Source organism: Lissotriton helveticus, chromosome 8 (genome assembly GCF_964261635.1).
Source record: "Lissotriton helveticus chromosome 8, aLisHel1.1, whole genome shotgun sequence".
In the NCBI taxonomy this organism is placed as follows: domain Eukaryota; kingdom Metazoa; phylum Chordata; class Amphibia; order Caudata; family Salamandridae; genus Lissotriton; species Lissotriton helveticus.
Genome location: NC_136069.1, coordinates 247,765,155 through 247,780,927, shown reverse-complemented (window position 1 = coordinate 247,780,927; position 15,773 = coordinate 247,765,155). Strand labels below are relative to the sequence as shown.

Sequence of the window (15,773 nt, the reverse complement as noted above, 5' to 3'; positions counted from 1 at the left end):
TGACATATCTAATTCAAAGTGAATAGAATATGCTACTGGTCAGTCAATAAGAATCAAAGTTTTCCTGTGTTCTTAATGTATAAACGTAATGTAACGTAACGAGTGGCAGCAACGTGCCAACATTGGTGACTAACCTACCCGACTCCCACTCAAATGACCATCTTCACTGACTTGTCTTTGATCCAGCCCATATAGAGATTTTTCTGAAAAATACATATTAGCAGTTATGGACCATCCAAATCTATACATCGACTAGACGCAGAGTTGGCGTATAACCAAAATGAATCCTGTATAATTAATGTCTGTTCGACGTTCAACCGTTTTAGAATCACCCGTGGAAATAACATTAGGTGATGAACTTGCTTTTCGCTGTTGTGTTTATTCTTCGAAAATGAATTAAAATACTTAGGAGGGGGAAGCAGAACTAGCCGTAGCGATCTCCTTGATGCTGAGTCAACCTGATTCAAATGAAACATTTGTTAGAATATGCTGTGCTCAGTTTTTAATTTTGGTTGGAAACTTGCTAGAACACAAAAATCTTTCTCTTTAACTGTTCATTTTCCCAGTGAGTAATATGGCAAACAGGAATTGGGTATTTTGGTTTTGTATTGCAATTTGAAACTTAAGGTTTATATTCTTATATTTGATTTGTAAATGAACTGCCCAATGTTAAGTATGTATTCTCTTTAAAGTGCTGTCTTTTGCAAATGACACATCCGGTTTATTTTTGTGAGACATAGTATTGCTGAGAATAAATTATTTGTATTTTTAAGTTAAACGTTTCAGATTGCAATGCTGACATTTTATAGTTTTGATAGACATAATAGAGAAGAGCTTACCAATAGTCAGTTGCTTGCTAAAAGTCACAAATTACTATTAAAAAGACAAGGGGACCCAAGCAATTGAGTCACTGCTAGATATTTTACATATACTTTGATCTTCCTATGTCCCGAATATACTATTCTTGGAACATATGTGTGCTCAGGCGCATACTACTCCATCGTTCAGCACTGTAATAGTCTGGAACTTGTTATGATCCTGCTGTTTTTTATAAACAAACTGTGGCACATTTCATTAATACCATTGCTTACCGTACAACATATTTCGGTTTTGAAGGTCAGATGCTGAGTCAGAGTATAGCCCTCAATACAACTTTGAAGTGCTGCATCAGAAGTCATGTTTAATCTGCGGAGATGAAGCTTCTGGATGTCACTATGGGGTTCAAACGTGTGGAAGCTGCAAAGTCTTCTTTAAAAGAGCAATGGAAGGTAGTATTTTTTTTCAAATGTAAATAATATTTATTTATTCCATAGCCTTTATTGTGGTTATACAGTTTTTCTAAGTTTAAAGTTTATTAAGAAATGTTGAAGCAATCAGAGGGAAAAACATCATGTAAGAGAAATCACAATATAAGAGTATTGTAAAGTTTAACAAATAAATACCCATTAATGATAATTGGAAAAAGAAATAGAGGGGGAGAGGGATGGGGGGAGAAACAGGATATTGAGTGTGAGAGGTTAGCCTCGAATATGATGTCCACTATTCTAGTGGGCACCTTCCACCAGTCTAAACGACCCTTATTGATGGTGGTTGTAAAGTCAACCTTATAGACAAGCTATCCTAGTGGTACCATGGACCAGCAGTCTTAGGCTAAAACTTCAGAGAGCATGTAAAGCAAGCTGTTTTACCAATTATAATCCCTTGAGTACCAACTGAAAAGACACCACACAAGGTATATACCAAATATATATGTATTTATTTCTAACACAACCCCTCTGAACTCTTTATGAGGTCAGAGATCGAAATACGTCACAAGTTACTCATTAAGCATACTATAAGTTGCACAAATACAGTTCTGCCCTAGGGGCCTCACTGACTATATACTAAGTAAGTGGTATAAGAACCCACTTTAGGAATAGTGAATAGGCCTAGGGCCTAGGAAATTGCTGTGGCTTCACTAGACAACCAAAGGTTAGGAAGTAGGAGACACACGGGAGACGCGTGCAGTGTCTAAACACCGTCGCGAGTTACCATTGACTTGTAATGGAGTACGAAGAAGTTACAAAGTTACTGATTAAGGACACTTCCGGATGGACTACGGTAAAACCCCTTTAAATTAGGACACTTCGAGAGTCAACACCCAGGGGAGCACCGGAGTACTCGAGTTACCTCACCCAGGGAAGCCGGGTGCATAGGTGTGTTTTCGTGTCAGGTTTCGTTGATGTTTTCTATGGAGATCTGCAAAAAAGTGCTGCATGCGACCAGAGGAAAATGTGTCCGGGTGGATCCAAGGGTGGATCGGAGATGAGAAGAACCTGAAAGCAGAGGAGACAGAGTCTGGGTCACTAGCCAGTGACCAGGAAGGAACCAGGAAGGAACCAGGCGATGTCGAGTTGATTTCAGGTGAAGAGGTAAAGCTTGTCTCTGCAGCTACGAGGACCAGGAGGCGTCGACGACGACCAGGAGCTGGATTCTAGCTGTCCCACAAAGGATCTAGTTGACTGCTGTGTCGGTATCCGGACTGGACCCAACAAGCCTTGGTAACTGCAATCCGCACAGGAAGTGAAGATTGGCTTCAGGTCAGACCAGCAAGGTCTGGGAAGCTTCTCCTTTGTAGGGAAGATGGAGCAACATCAATAACCACAAAACCCTGTCTTATGGCCGTAAATAATGTCAGTATGCCTTGCACCAGATCAGTCTCATGTCAGTGATCACTGTTGCACTCCCCTATCTACTATCGTTTTCTTCCGCGTCCGGTAAGTCCTATTTCTGAAGGGCGGGGCGCGCTCTCGGAACAGAAGGAGACAGCAGGCTCCGCGAGAAAACTCACGGTGAGGAGTAGGATATCCGGGTTTTAGGGGGACATACGGTGATCCTTTTGCCGAGGGCATCGTGAGGCGCATGAGGTACTGGGGCAATGTTTCCAGATTCCGTATCACGCTAATAGAGGGGTATTGCAAAACATGCAAATGTGATCGATAGATTTAATGTACCGCTATCGAACGGGTGGCTTGCCCTCTTCCAGCATTTTTAGTACGCCAGCAGTGGGCCTTTATAAAATAAGGAAACAAGATTCTTGTATTTAACCTAAAACCCTGGAACCCTCTACTCCATTTAATGCAGGGTGCAAAAGAGATGACCTCCATATACTGTGCACATGAATATGATAAACTGTGAAGATATATGCACTTTAGTTGTTAATAGGGACATATGAGCAGCCTCACGAGAATGGTAGGCGGGCTCACGAAATGTAGACACATTTGAAACACACATGTCGCTGATTTCATATGACAACTGTGTTTTTGAGAATATGGACCCGGTTGTCCTATAGTTACAGCGAGTGCTCAGACACCGAGTCACTCCATAAGCTCCACGATGCCTTACGATTACCTTTGGCCTGAAAAAGCTTTTAACACATGAATGCGTTGCATTACCATTTCAGACTGTGTAGAAGGAGTTTAGCCTTCGTGAGCGCAGTAAATGGGCCAACTTGTTTTTAAACAACCAGAAAGCGAGTACTGCTAATATTTGTGTCTTTGTGGTGTTTTGTCTTTCTATATGTGTGTTCTAGATTGATGATCACAATCGTATGGGCCAAGATTGCATTTAAGAAAAACTCACGTCAGGAGTAGTACGTTAGGCCCATTTCCCTCGACAGCTGGTATGAGTGAAGAAAGCTGCTAGAGGGTAAATACCGTGAATGCGGCAACTCACATAAGGTTTGGAAAGGTGGCATACTGGGTTTTTAATGTGTGTATTATTGTGCTTTCCTCTACTTGACAGTTGACACAGAACGAAGTGTCCAACAGTGGTGCGGTGACAAGGTGTGTAGCCCTGATGAATTTGCCGAAACTTTTGAGGCAGAGAAACATGTTGGCGATAGGTAATGGTATGCAATGTTAGCTTCCAGCCTTTTTAATTCAACAGACCACGCCTGATAATCAGGAATAAAAGTTTGCGAATAGGTGTGCCTGTTGATTTTAATCACGTTGTTCTGTCACTAGCAGAGCTATATGTTCTGCTTTTGCGCACGTTTCACTTCTTTGGTTTTTTGTTTGGACACATTCTCGTTTTTATTTTTCCAACTGAATGACAACCAGTGATGAGAAAAGGGTCCCAGTCTGGTGAGTACCTGCCAGTTGCCCCGAGGGTGGTGTTCCCGTGAGGTGTCATTCATTTCGCCACGCAATTCTTTTTTTTTTTTTTTTGTAGATACATTTTTTGCAGAAATTTCTTTTGCACAATTCCAACTTTATTTGGTGTAGGCACTGTGTAGATTGAGTTTTCAGACATCCCGTGGAGTTCTGTGTAACTGTCAAGAGATGTTGGCCAATATACCACTCCTTTTTTAAAAAAATTGTTAAGGTATTGGACGTATTGCACTAATACCCCTGAAGAAAACAATAGTAGATAGCGGAGTGCAACAGTGATCACTGACATGAGACTGATCTGGTGCAAGGCATACTGACATTATTTACGCCCATAAGACAGGGTTTTGTGGTTATTGATGTTTTTTGAGTGGAGTGCAACCCTGTTCTTTCTTTTCCCTCTGAGTTCCTCTTTGTGATAGAGGGAAGATGGAGCAAGCCTGGAGCAACCAGGCCAGCAGTGTAAACTCAAAGGTTTGTCTTCAGAGGGCTCACTAGCCAAGGTACTAACAACTGGGAAGATGCACCGAGCCGAAATTCAGGAGCAGGCCCCACGCGCACTCGTGGAGTGTGGAGGGCTGAACTTTGGTGCAAATGGCGCTCTGGTCTGGGGCTTCTCAAACCCCAATGCACAACTGCAAGGGTGCCTCGGTAGTTTCACTGTTAGCAAAATGCAAAAAGTCCAGGGTGTCTGGTCCCACGTCTCTCGTGTCCGCCACGGGTCTTAGCTTTGCTGTGGATGTGGATCGGAGTCGGAGAAGTCTGGAAGTCTAGTTCCTGAGTCGCTGAGTCTTCGGGTTCCGGCAGGAGCGTCGACAAAGCAAACCGGCAAGTTACTGGTGGTGCCTGTTTGCACAGGGTGGTCACTCCTTGACCACAAGGGAGATGTCTTCAGTCTTCTAGTCGATATAGAACGTCGAAGGTCCAAGAGTTTGTATCAAAGTTTCTTAAAGGATTAATCTAAAGTCTCTAGACACAGGTCCTATCTTTATACTGATTTTAGGGTCTGGATTACCTGCTAGGTCCCTCCTATGGGTGGACCTGAGAAGGGCATGGTTACACCCCTTTCCCTTTGTCCAGTTTTGCGCCAAAGCGGGGCTGGACTGCCCCAGCAACTGGTTTGAACAGGGCTACGCATGGAGCACCTTGTGTGCCCCAGGCAGTGTCTGGGAAAGCATCTTTCCATTCAACCCATACTGCCCAAATACACTACAGGCTGTCTGGGGAGGTGCTAGCACCTCCCTCGACAGGAAACCTATTGTCCAGGCCTCCCTTGCTGGAGGTTCCCCCAGCTGCAGGAGGTCAGACTCGTGTCTGTGGCAGCAGCATCCATTTTGTGATGCTGAGGCTCTGTTTAACTTTAACCGGGTGGGGCAGTAAAACATACATGTCTTTTAACTCTAGAAGGGTGGAATGCTACCCCCGCCGCCAGAATTGGCTGGGGGAGGGGAGGTAGTATTCCAAAGTGTTTGACACCTTACACAACATGTTTTGATAAAGCCAAACCAAAGTTAGCATTAACCGCAAGGATTATAATGCACTTAAGAGTATACGGTATGGCTATATCATAGAACAGCTATAAGGAGATGGTTTCGAAAGCTGCAGAGGGGCTCAGCTCATGCTAGGGCACCCTCTCACATAAAACCAAGCACTCTGCCTTCAGGATTGTTAAGGCCTGCCATAGGAGTGACTTATAGGTATATATGTGTCTATATATAAGGGTAGATATAGGTATACTATATTTAAGTAAGGGGTGATTACACCACCTTACCCAAGCTGAGTGATCAGCCTGTGGTGTCAGTTTGGATTGCCAGCCAGGGGTGGCATAATACATGCTGCAGCCCCTGGTACGCCTTGGATGCACCTATGCCCTGGGTACCTATGGTACACTATACAGGGGCTCACAAAGGTGACCCAATTCCCAATCAGGTATGTACCTAAAGTACATGGTATCAATTTAGAGAGAGAACAGCTGGGCTGTGGGTCTGATTAGCAGGCCCACAGCCACACTAAAGTCGAAAAACCAGAAAATCACAGCAAAAAGTGGGGGTGACCATACGAAGCAAACCCTACTCTCCTACATGGAGTACAATATTACATTAAAACAATGAGAATAACATGAATATCTGTAACTTAATCTCTATTCATAAACATAGACATTTGCGAGTACAAAATATTCATAAGCTTTAAAAACAGTAAAAGCAGTAACAAGTGTTTCATGAAGGTTTTCTAACTTCATCAGGAGTATTAGCTATGATGGCAGGGGTTGAAGCTATATCAGTTAAGTAAGCGGATAAAGGGAGCCATAAGAGATCTCTTTTAATGGATAAAGATATGGGAGTAACATTGCTAGTGTCAAGTCTGTGATGAAAGCAAACAGCATTCCACCATGCTGTGAAAGTAACTTTGTCAGCTTGCTTCCAATTGGAAGTTATTAAATGGAGGGCTATTGCTAATAATAAATCAATTAGTGAGGGACTAGAAGATGAGTGTGTCCAGGATGGTGATAAGAAGCCTAAATAGACGTTAGACGGAGAGAAAGAAAATTGGGTTTTAAAATTTTTATTAATTTGGGACCAGACTAGTAGCCAAGAATGGGAGAGGGAGGGACATTCAAAAAGTATGTGTTTTAAATCAGCTGAGGTACATGTGCAGGACCAGCAGGCTGAGGAAGAGTCTGCAGAAAAAGAGGCCAACTTTGTGGGAGTGAATAAAAGACGTTTGTAAATAAAATAAAGAGTCTGAGAAGTATTAGCTGCTCTCGATTTCTTATGAATCTTTATCCGTAATTTATCCCAATTCTGTTAAATCCTTTTACCAAGCCAATTCAGCCTTCTCCATGGCCCTGTCAGAAGAGAAAAATAGATTTTTATTTAGAGAAGAATCTGAGGGATTAGTAGATAATAAAGGAAAAAGAGTGGAACATCTAGTAGGAATGGTTGGATTAGAGGGTAAGGAAAGAAGGTATTGTGAGAGAGAAGAGTAGAGTTAGTCATATTGAGCTTTACATGAAGAGGGTAAAGAAAATTTTGATTGGAGTTCTGAGAAGGGTAAAGGAGTATTATTATGTACTAAATGTAAAATCCATAGTAATCCTTTGAGTCTCCAGGTTTTCCAATTAAAGGTACAACCTTTAATACGTAGTAAATGATTATGCCAAATGTGTTGTTGATCTAACGAGAAAAAAGAGGGATAAGAGGACGGTAGAAGTGGTGCTAATATTTTACGAGTATGGGAGATAACGTGAGGACGAAAAGAAGAAATATTATTAGTAAAGGTAAGAGATTCATTAAAATGGAAAGGAACTATAAAGTGTTTTTCTATATTCAACCAGATAGGAGGATAAACACATTGATCAAGAGAAAGCCAACGAGAAGATTGTTTTAGAGAGAAAGCATTGTGATATGATTTAAAGTCAGGAAATCTGAGACCAACAGAATTCTTGTCAGCTTTTAGAGCATTGAAAGCTATTCGAGGAGATTTGTTTTTCTAGAGGAATTTGTTTAGCAGAGAATAATGTTTTTAAAAATAGAAACCAGGAATATGTACTGGGATCATGGACAGAAGATAAAGAATTAAAGGAGAAAGCATCATCTTTATAGAGTCTAGCCGACCCCACCAAGAGAGGAAAAGCGGGTGCAATAGGTCAATAGACTCAGATAAAGTGTTATTAATATTATCAAAGTTTACCTTTAAAGTTTCTGGAATAGTTGGAGAGAACCACACACCTAAGTACTTGCTTTAAGAGGTTTTCCAAGAGAAACCAGTAGAAATGAATCTGGGGTGGAGTTAAAAGAGTAAAATTCAGAAGCAAAGGAGGTAAATTGGCTTGTAAAATTAGGAACGGTAATAATGTGTTATTAAATCGCCACCTACCAGCATGGGGAGAAAAAGGTATCAGATCAAAATCCACAAAAACCGGAGCATGTTCCGATATTAGAATAGAACCAATCTCGGCATGAGAGACGTGCTGAGATAAAGGTATACTAAGGAAGAGATAATCTATTCGGGATTGTGAATGGTGAGGGGGAGAATAGAAACTATATACCCGGATATCTGGATTTCAAAGCCTCCAGTTGTCAATTAGTGCTTTATGACGTATGGCAGAAGTAAATTGTGAGTGCATCTTAGTGTTGGAAATTTTAACTGAGGAATGTCTATCTAATATAGGGTTGAGAACCTCATTACAATCACCTCCAAAAACAACATAATCATCATTAAACATAAGAAGTTTCTCAGATATTTGGGTCCAAAACGTATTATCAATATTAACAGGTGCATAAACATTAAAGAGTACTAAGGGTATTTGATCTAGAAGTAATTTAACAATTACCCAGCGACCTTCCAGGTCGTTTTCCTGATGAACATCTGAAAACTGATATTTTTATTTTTATGGCATAAAATAGAGACTACATTCCTCTTCCCTAAAGCTGGGGAAGAAAAAACATTTCCCAACCAGCTTGTTTTTAGTTTTGCCTTTTTAACATCCGATAGGTGAGTTTTTTGAATGAAAGCAGTATCACATTTAATCTAGCGGTACAAAAGGGGGTGGTGATGGACGGAGCAGTCCAGCCCAAACTGCTTTGTTCGCGATAAGTTGGCAGGGTATGCTCATTCGTGAGTCCCTTGCTCACTTTGCCACTGGATTCAAGCAAGCCTGGCTGAAGACGGCTGAAATGCCAGAAAACTGTCCTAGGAAGCTTGTTTAGGTTCCAGGGAAGGCATGGCTTGGCAGTTCGGGCTAGACTGTTCCCATGAGGCACAGGGTCAGACTGATTTGCATATGGCCATGTCTGAACTGGGGTGGCAGAGTGGGCTAAAGAACGGTGATGGATTAAACCCAGATCTGTTGACTGGGTGTGAGTGTTTGATTGGCTCAGATGCTCCGTCCATCGCCACCCCCTTTTGTATCACATTTAATCTAGCTAAATGGGTTAACACGCGCTGTCTTTTTATGGGATTATTAACTCCTTTAACGTTCCACGTTACAACTCTAAAAATAAACTATTAACATGAACATGCAGAGTTCTTATATAAGCAATTGAAATAGCATACTTGTTGCTCAAAAAGAGAGATAATATAATTGAAGAGAGAATAAAAAAGACAAGTGAGATTAAGAAAATAAAGTAAGCGAATTTGAAGATGATAGTACCAGGGATAAAGGAAAGGAAAGAAGAAAAGTGAAAAGAAAAGGACCGGGAAAGACAAAGGGAGGAGAAAACAAAATACAGTACAGATAAACAATACAAATCAAACCATTGGCAATCAGTAACAAAATCAGAAGAACACACCACACAAAAACAATGAGAGTTGGGTGGGTGGAATCACATGAGGATAGCACACCGGACAGAGGCCTCCACGAAAACGCAGCAGAGGGAGACAACCTCCAGGTACAAACGAAGAGGACATATTCAAAGAATCATAAAACTGCATCTGAAAGAATCAATGTCTCATATCTTGACAGAAACAGAAAACAACTGAGATGAGGATAACACATGAAACAATAGCCAATAATGCGTAAGTCACAAGACGATTAAGATCGAGGAGTGTCCATAGAACCGTCTCTGCAAGAGTTCAGGAATTGTTGAAGAAGCGCTGGATCCTCATTGGTCGTTGTTTAATTATCATAAGTAATTTTGAAGAGACAAGGGTGGAATAGGCCATAGGGGGCATTCAAGGATCGAAGTGTAGGTCTCATCTCTAGAAACTTATTTCGACGATCTGCAGTAACCTTGGCGTAATCCTGTGCAAAGAAAAGAGTTGAGCCATTCCATGTGATCTTTCCTTTCTGTTTTGCAGCTTGAAGAACCTTAAGGAGATCTGTATACTCTAGAAAGTACAAAATTACTCCTCTAGGTTTCATTGAAGAGGAAGATGTAGCAGCTGAGCAGGAGATTTGACCTAGACGGTGGGCTCGCTGAATATTTAAGGTTGGAGAAGTTGAAAGTCCAAGAAGCGTGGGCAAAAAAGATTGAAAAAAGGATATAGGGTTACATCCTTCAAGACCCTCCGCCAGACCATAAATGCGTAGATTATTATGCGTGTTGCGGTTTTCTAAATTTTCAACTTGTAGTTGAAGATGCTGTATTTCTTTGTGTAGGCAAGGAACTTGGTCAGTGACTACCTGAACGGAGGCAACTTTTCTCTCTAACTCATCGACTTTTTGTTCAGTGTGTGACCAATTATCCTCCAAATCTTGGAGTTGAGAATTTGTTTCTGGCATATATGGTTTGAGTGAGCGAATTTCATCAAGTAGTAATTCCATAGAAATATAGGAAAGGTAATTAGTGGGCGAAGGAGGATTCGTTTTGACTCTTTTACCCAAAGTAGAGGTGTATGTTGAAGGAGTTTTGGAATTATTTTTATAACCTGAGCGCGAAGTATGAGAGGAAGTACCTTTCATCGTAGTAGTATCCATTGTTGCTTCTTCCACATTATCTTGTAAAACATTAAATGGGTTAGTGTCTTCCAGTGACCCATTATTTGTATTAATTTGATGAGGACCACTTCGGGCAGAGCGAGATGTTGCCAGTTGAGGAAAAATTAGGAGAGATTCAAGATACAGAATAAAAAGTTCAGAACATAAAATGGCGGTCAGTAAAGGTATTATTATTCAACACCACATAATATAGAAAAAGCAGACGAGAAGGCAGTTATATAATTAAAAGAATTCCAATGAGGGGAAAAACTGGAGAAAACAAGTATTTATTTCCCAGTAAAACATGCTTTATAGTCCTTTAAATGCAGAGAGAAAACTCTGGCAGCGAGTGTCACGGGGATCGGTCATAAATCAAAATGGCGGCCGCATTTCACTTGCGAACCGCGTTGGAAGAAAGACCAAGAAAAGGGGCTGAAAACGCTCACCCCATGCACCGCATATAGCACATTCCAGGCAGCAGGTGCTCCGACATGTAATGCAGCAGTTTTGGAGTTCAGGCGGCTGAAAATGAGGCCTGGAGGATCTCGGTCGCGCTACGTCTCTGCGGAGCTCCCGAATGCGGCGGCCATTTCCTTCTGCACCTTAGCCACTCCCCCTGTGGTTTTACTGTTAGTACAGTATTTGCAAACTGAAGTGATGCGAAAAAGAAAGTACACTCTCTTAAGATTCTTTGTTGTGTACATATTAAAAATATGAAGTTCTTCATGACTTTGCCAAAGCCTGAAGGTAGGTAGTCCAACCACATCTGAAAATACACACTAATTTCACCTTGCCATAATTTATTAAACAAAAACATTCAGATGCCTTGAGTGATAAAGTTAGTGCGTCCTCACTGCTTCCTTATCTGTTAAAAAGGTAACTAGAATCAGGGGCTGTTAAACAAGTTCACATGATTACTTGATCGTTAGAAAGAGCTGCCACTGGTATATAAAATTGGTAACTATGGTAATTTGGTCAGCAGCATTCAGGTTTGTGGTAATAAACCATTCCTAGATCAAGCGATACCTGTGACTGTCCCAGCAAGAGAATTGTTGCTGCTTATCACTCTCGGAAGGGTTATATAGCCATTTCCAAACCATTCGAAAGCCACCATTTCACTGTGAGAAAGAACACAGTCTACGCAGGTGCTGAAGTCCCAGCATATTCACACCAATATTACACTGACTGATAAAAAAGAACCATAACGGTACTCCCAATACGGTCAAAAGTGTTCAAGTTCATGATTCTGCATGAAGAAAAGATTGAACAAGCACAGTTTCCAGGAGGGGTAACCAGGATAAACCCCCTCTCTCCAAAGCAGCATTTCTGCATGGCTTAGGTTTGCCAAACAGAATATGAACAAACCACTAAAACAATGTTGCCTAGCGCCTCACACCAACTGTAAGAAATCAGGGATTTGGTTGAGTGGGGTGAAAACCCTTCTCAATCTACAACCATAATCCATGTCAGGGTGAACCACAAAGGTCACTAAATTAACCTGTGCTTAACCCTCTGGTAACTTTAGCACAAAAGCAGTCAAGCTTAACTTACAGACAATATGTAAAGCATTTATGCAGCACACCAACAGTAACAAAGTTAAAACACAACACAAGAAATATCCCATACCAATTTAGAACAAGCATTTGCAAAGCAATCAGTCTCGCCTTTGGGAACTTATATGTATTTAGCTATGCAGCACATTAGCCTGGGTACTGAAACATCTACTGTTCTTTAACATGGAAGGAAAGTAAGACCCAAACTGCGTGACACGTCACGTATGGGAATACATGAAGGTAAATATTGCCTTTTAGTGGGAAATAGTATAGTCCAAAGCTCTGTTTTTAATATAAAATCAGGGCATTTGGTGGTCATATCACTGAAAATACAAGTTTTGAAAAAAATATTATTGTCGACGAGTGCTTGTGGAAGACAATTTCTATGGACTGGAATCTAGAGAATGGTAAAGTGATGCTGGTCGTTTTCTATCAAGAAAGTTGAATATATGCAGTTGCCAGAAAAATTTAAAAAAAAGAAAGTCCCTAAGCAGAAAGCAATTCTGGTATTTTACGGACCTCTACTGGTCGTTTTCTATTAACACAGTTAAATAGAGGCCGTAGAACAGAAAAAAAGTCTCCAGAGCCCACAAAGTACATACACATATAAGTATATACTAAAGTATATACAAATAGTCTTGAATACTCGACCTAACAATAGCTGAAAGGCCTGATTTAGATATTGGTGGACTAGTTACGCTGTCACAGCTGTGACGGCTATTCTGTCCGACCAAAATATAAATCCCATTATATCCTATCGGATTTATATTTCGGCGGATGGGCTATCCGTCACAGAGTAACCCGTACGCCAAGATCTAAATCAGGCCCTACATTTTAATAAATAAAGTGATATCAAAATGACAAAAACCCAATCAGTAAAACCTGAGTTATGCAGTTTCAAAGGTTTAGGTAAGTAAGTCGGATAAATGTATAAACCCCCATATGTGGTCATCTGTTCGTGCAACACCAGGTGAAAGTCACAAGTTAGGCTTGGTATAGTGACTAGGCCAGTCCTGCTGAAAAAGTTACCTTCTCAAATTCTAGGGCAAAGAGCCCAGTTCGTGGTGGAGAAGGCCGCGAGGAGCAGGGAGAGCTTCACAGATGGTGGTTGCTGTAGCATGAAGAGCAGGTCGGGTGGCCTGTGCTGTTGTTGCTGTAGTGCAAAGGGCAGATCTTGCGTTGCCTGCGGTCATTGTAGCACGAAGAGTCTGTATTGGAAAATGGCCCTCTCTGAAGAGTCACCCAAAACCTTTTGCCTTCCTCTTTTTTTCTGTATTCTTTTTGTTGGCCTTAGGTCTCTCAGCACCTTACCACTGCTAACCGGTGCTAAAGGGCATATGCTCTCTTCTCTAAACATGTTACAATTGGTTTAAACCTGTTTGGCATAATTAGCTTACTTGTAAGTCCCTTGTAAAATGCTATACAATATACCCAGGGCCTGCAAATTAAATGCTACTAGTGGATCTGCAACACTATTGTGCCATCCACACAAGTAGTCTTTCAAACCTGTCTCAGGCCTGCCACTGCAGGGCACTTCACCTTGGCATCTAAAACCTTTTGCGAAGCCTTGAACTCTTCTTTTCTTTACACATTAGTCACCCCTTAGGTAGGCCCTAGGTAGCGCAAAGGGCAGGGTGCTCTGTGAGTAAAAGGTAATAATAATAATAATAATAAGCCATTTCTAGAGCGCCTGGCTACACAGAAAACAGTGTGTCCCCGCGCTTGATGCTGCTAAATCACGAGAGGCAAGAAATCCAGCGAAAGGCCAGGGTCAGAGCACACACAAGAGTTACGTGGAAGAAAAGAGGAGCGTTTTAAGTTTTCCGCGGAATCTAGCCTCTGAGGGTTCCATGCGGAGGTCAAGAGGGAGATTATTCCAATGGTTAGAGGCCAGATACCTGAACGAATGCCCGCCCATCCTGCCTCTGGTGATACGTGGGGGTTTAAACAGCATCACTCCGGACGATCTCAAATTCCGGGTGGGGCGGTGGATAGTAAGGAGGTTCTGCAGGTAGGCCGGCCCTCTGCCTTGTGCTATACGATGCGCAAAGCAGAGAGTCTTGAATTTAATTCGCTCCCTGACTGGAAGCCAGTGAAGCTTGGCTAAAGCAGTCTTCCCAGATGCTCTGCGAGATAAGTTGAGTACCAGGCGTGCCGCTGCGTTCTGAACGCACTGCAGTTGGTGAAGGTGTTTTTTGCTCAGACCCACTAGCATAACATTACCATAGTCAAGGTGGGGTGTGACTAGGGCATGGACAATAGTCTTTCTAGCGCTAATGGGGAGAAGATCTAAGACTTTTCGCAGGGTTTTCAGTATGCCAAAGCACCTGCCTGTCACTTTGCTGACTTGTACTTTTAAGTTTTGCATGTCCTGGTAGTGACAAACACCCAAATTCGTTTTTCACCACTCTGTGGCCTACTCCTCTCATACTAACATTGGGAATGCATTAAAACACTGTTGAGCTGTAATCCTAAATTAGAAAGGAGTAGCTGCATCATGTTTCATATCTTTGGAATGGTAATGATAAAGTCTCTTTACTAGTAACGTTGGAATTAATATTACTGTTTTAGAAATGCCTCTTTTAGAAAGTCTAAGTACACAAATTGCCAGCCACACACTTACTCAAATCCTCTATTTTTGAGGGAACAAACCATAAGAGACTTCCTGGTTCGTTCGGGTATATCACTCAAACCCTTTTATTATTTATTTGTTTTTTGTCTTTTTTAAAGTATTGATGTATGAAAGGGACACCTTATCGTTTGTACACCTTATATACAATTATTTACAATTCGCGATTATTTACAAACACATACACATAACTAGTTGTATTATACAAAGTGAATTGCTCTGATATATATACACTCAAATATTCATACTATGAAGAAAAAATCATCCGTAATTCCATAAAGACCAGAGTCAAAAGTATACACTTGATGACAATCATAAATCAATGAACTACAGCTGAATGTAGGCAGTTCAAATAAGGAAAAATAGACTCCAAATTAATTCATTCAGTCCATTCAACCAATAAATGGCTAATCTTTTTACGCCAACGCGTTTCGAATCCGGTATGTCAACTCTACGGATTCTCATCAGGGCTCTGTCTTAATACGGGATATCTGCAAGTGTATAAAATAAGACTTGTTTTAGCTACATTTTTGACAGTTGTTTAGCTTCCAACTACATTTAACTCGGATTCCTCATATTACCTGTTGAACCAGCAGCCGCCGGTCAAGGGTAAGGTATTAGTTCTGACTGAGTTTCTTTTCTTTTCGGGATCTAAAAACAAACGCAGGTATCATGACCTGTTCTTGCTCACTTTTTAAGACCAGAATGGGGCACATATGTTATTAACATACCTTACTGGATCATGCTCGTGATCCTACGTTTCCACCAAATGGGAGTTAATTTTCAGTCTTGTGTTACAGCCTGAAAATAATGAGAATAACGTTTTACGCGCTTTTTATGCACAGACGGAGAGAGTATGGCACTCGTAGCTCTACTCGGCATACCTGCTCTGAGGGATTCCTCGCTTGGGCTGTTCGTGTTCTAATCGGTTGCAGCGGTAAACGCTTTCTGACCATGTGGGCACCGCTTTCCTCAATCCTTATTGTTTGCGCTCGCTTTCCCTAGAGGAAATGGCAGCGTTTTAT

The 15,773-nt window shown here is 41.4% G+C and overlaps 1 protein-coding gene across 2 annotated transcripts in view; it reads left to right on the top strand.

Moving 5' to 3' along the window:
- Positions 1-15,773, top strand: part of PGR (progesterone receptor) — a 653,985-nt gene that overhangs the window by 4,530 nt on the left and 633,682 nt on the right. For both annotated transcript variants that reach the window (XM_078656995.1, XM_078656996.1), the window contains exon 2: positions 1,117-1,268. In XM_078656995.1, the coding sequence (XP_078513121.1) occupies positions 1,117-1,268 (152 nt within the window). The remainder of the gene's footprint in view (positions 1-1,116; positions 1,269-15,773) is intronic.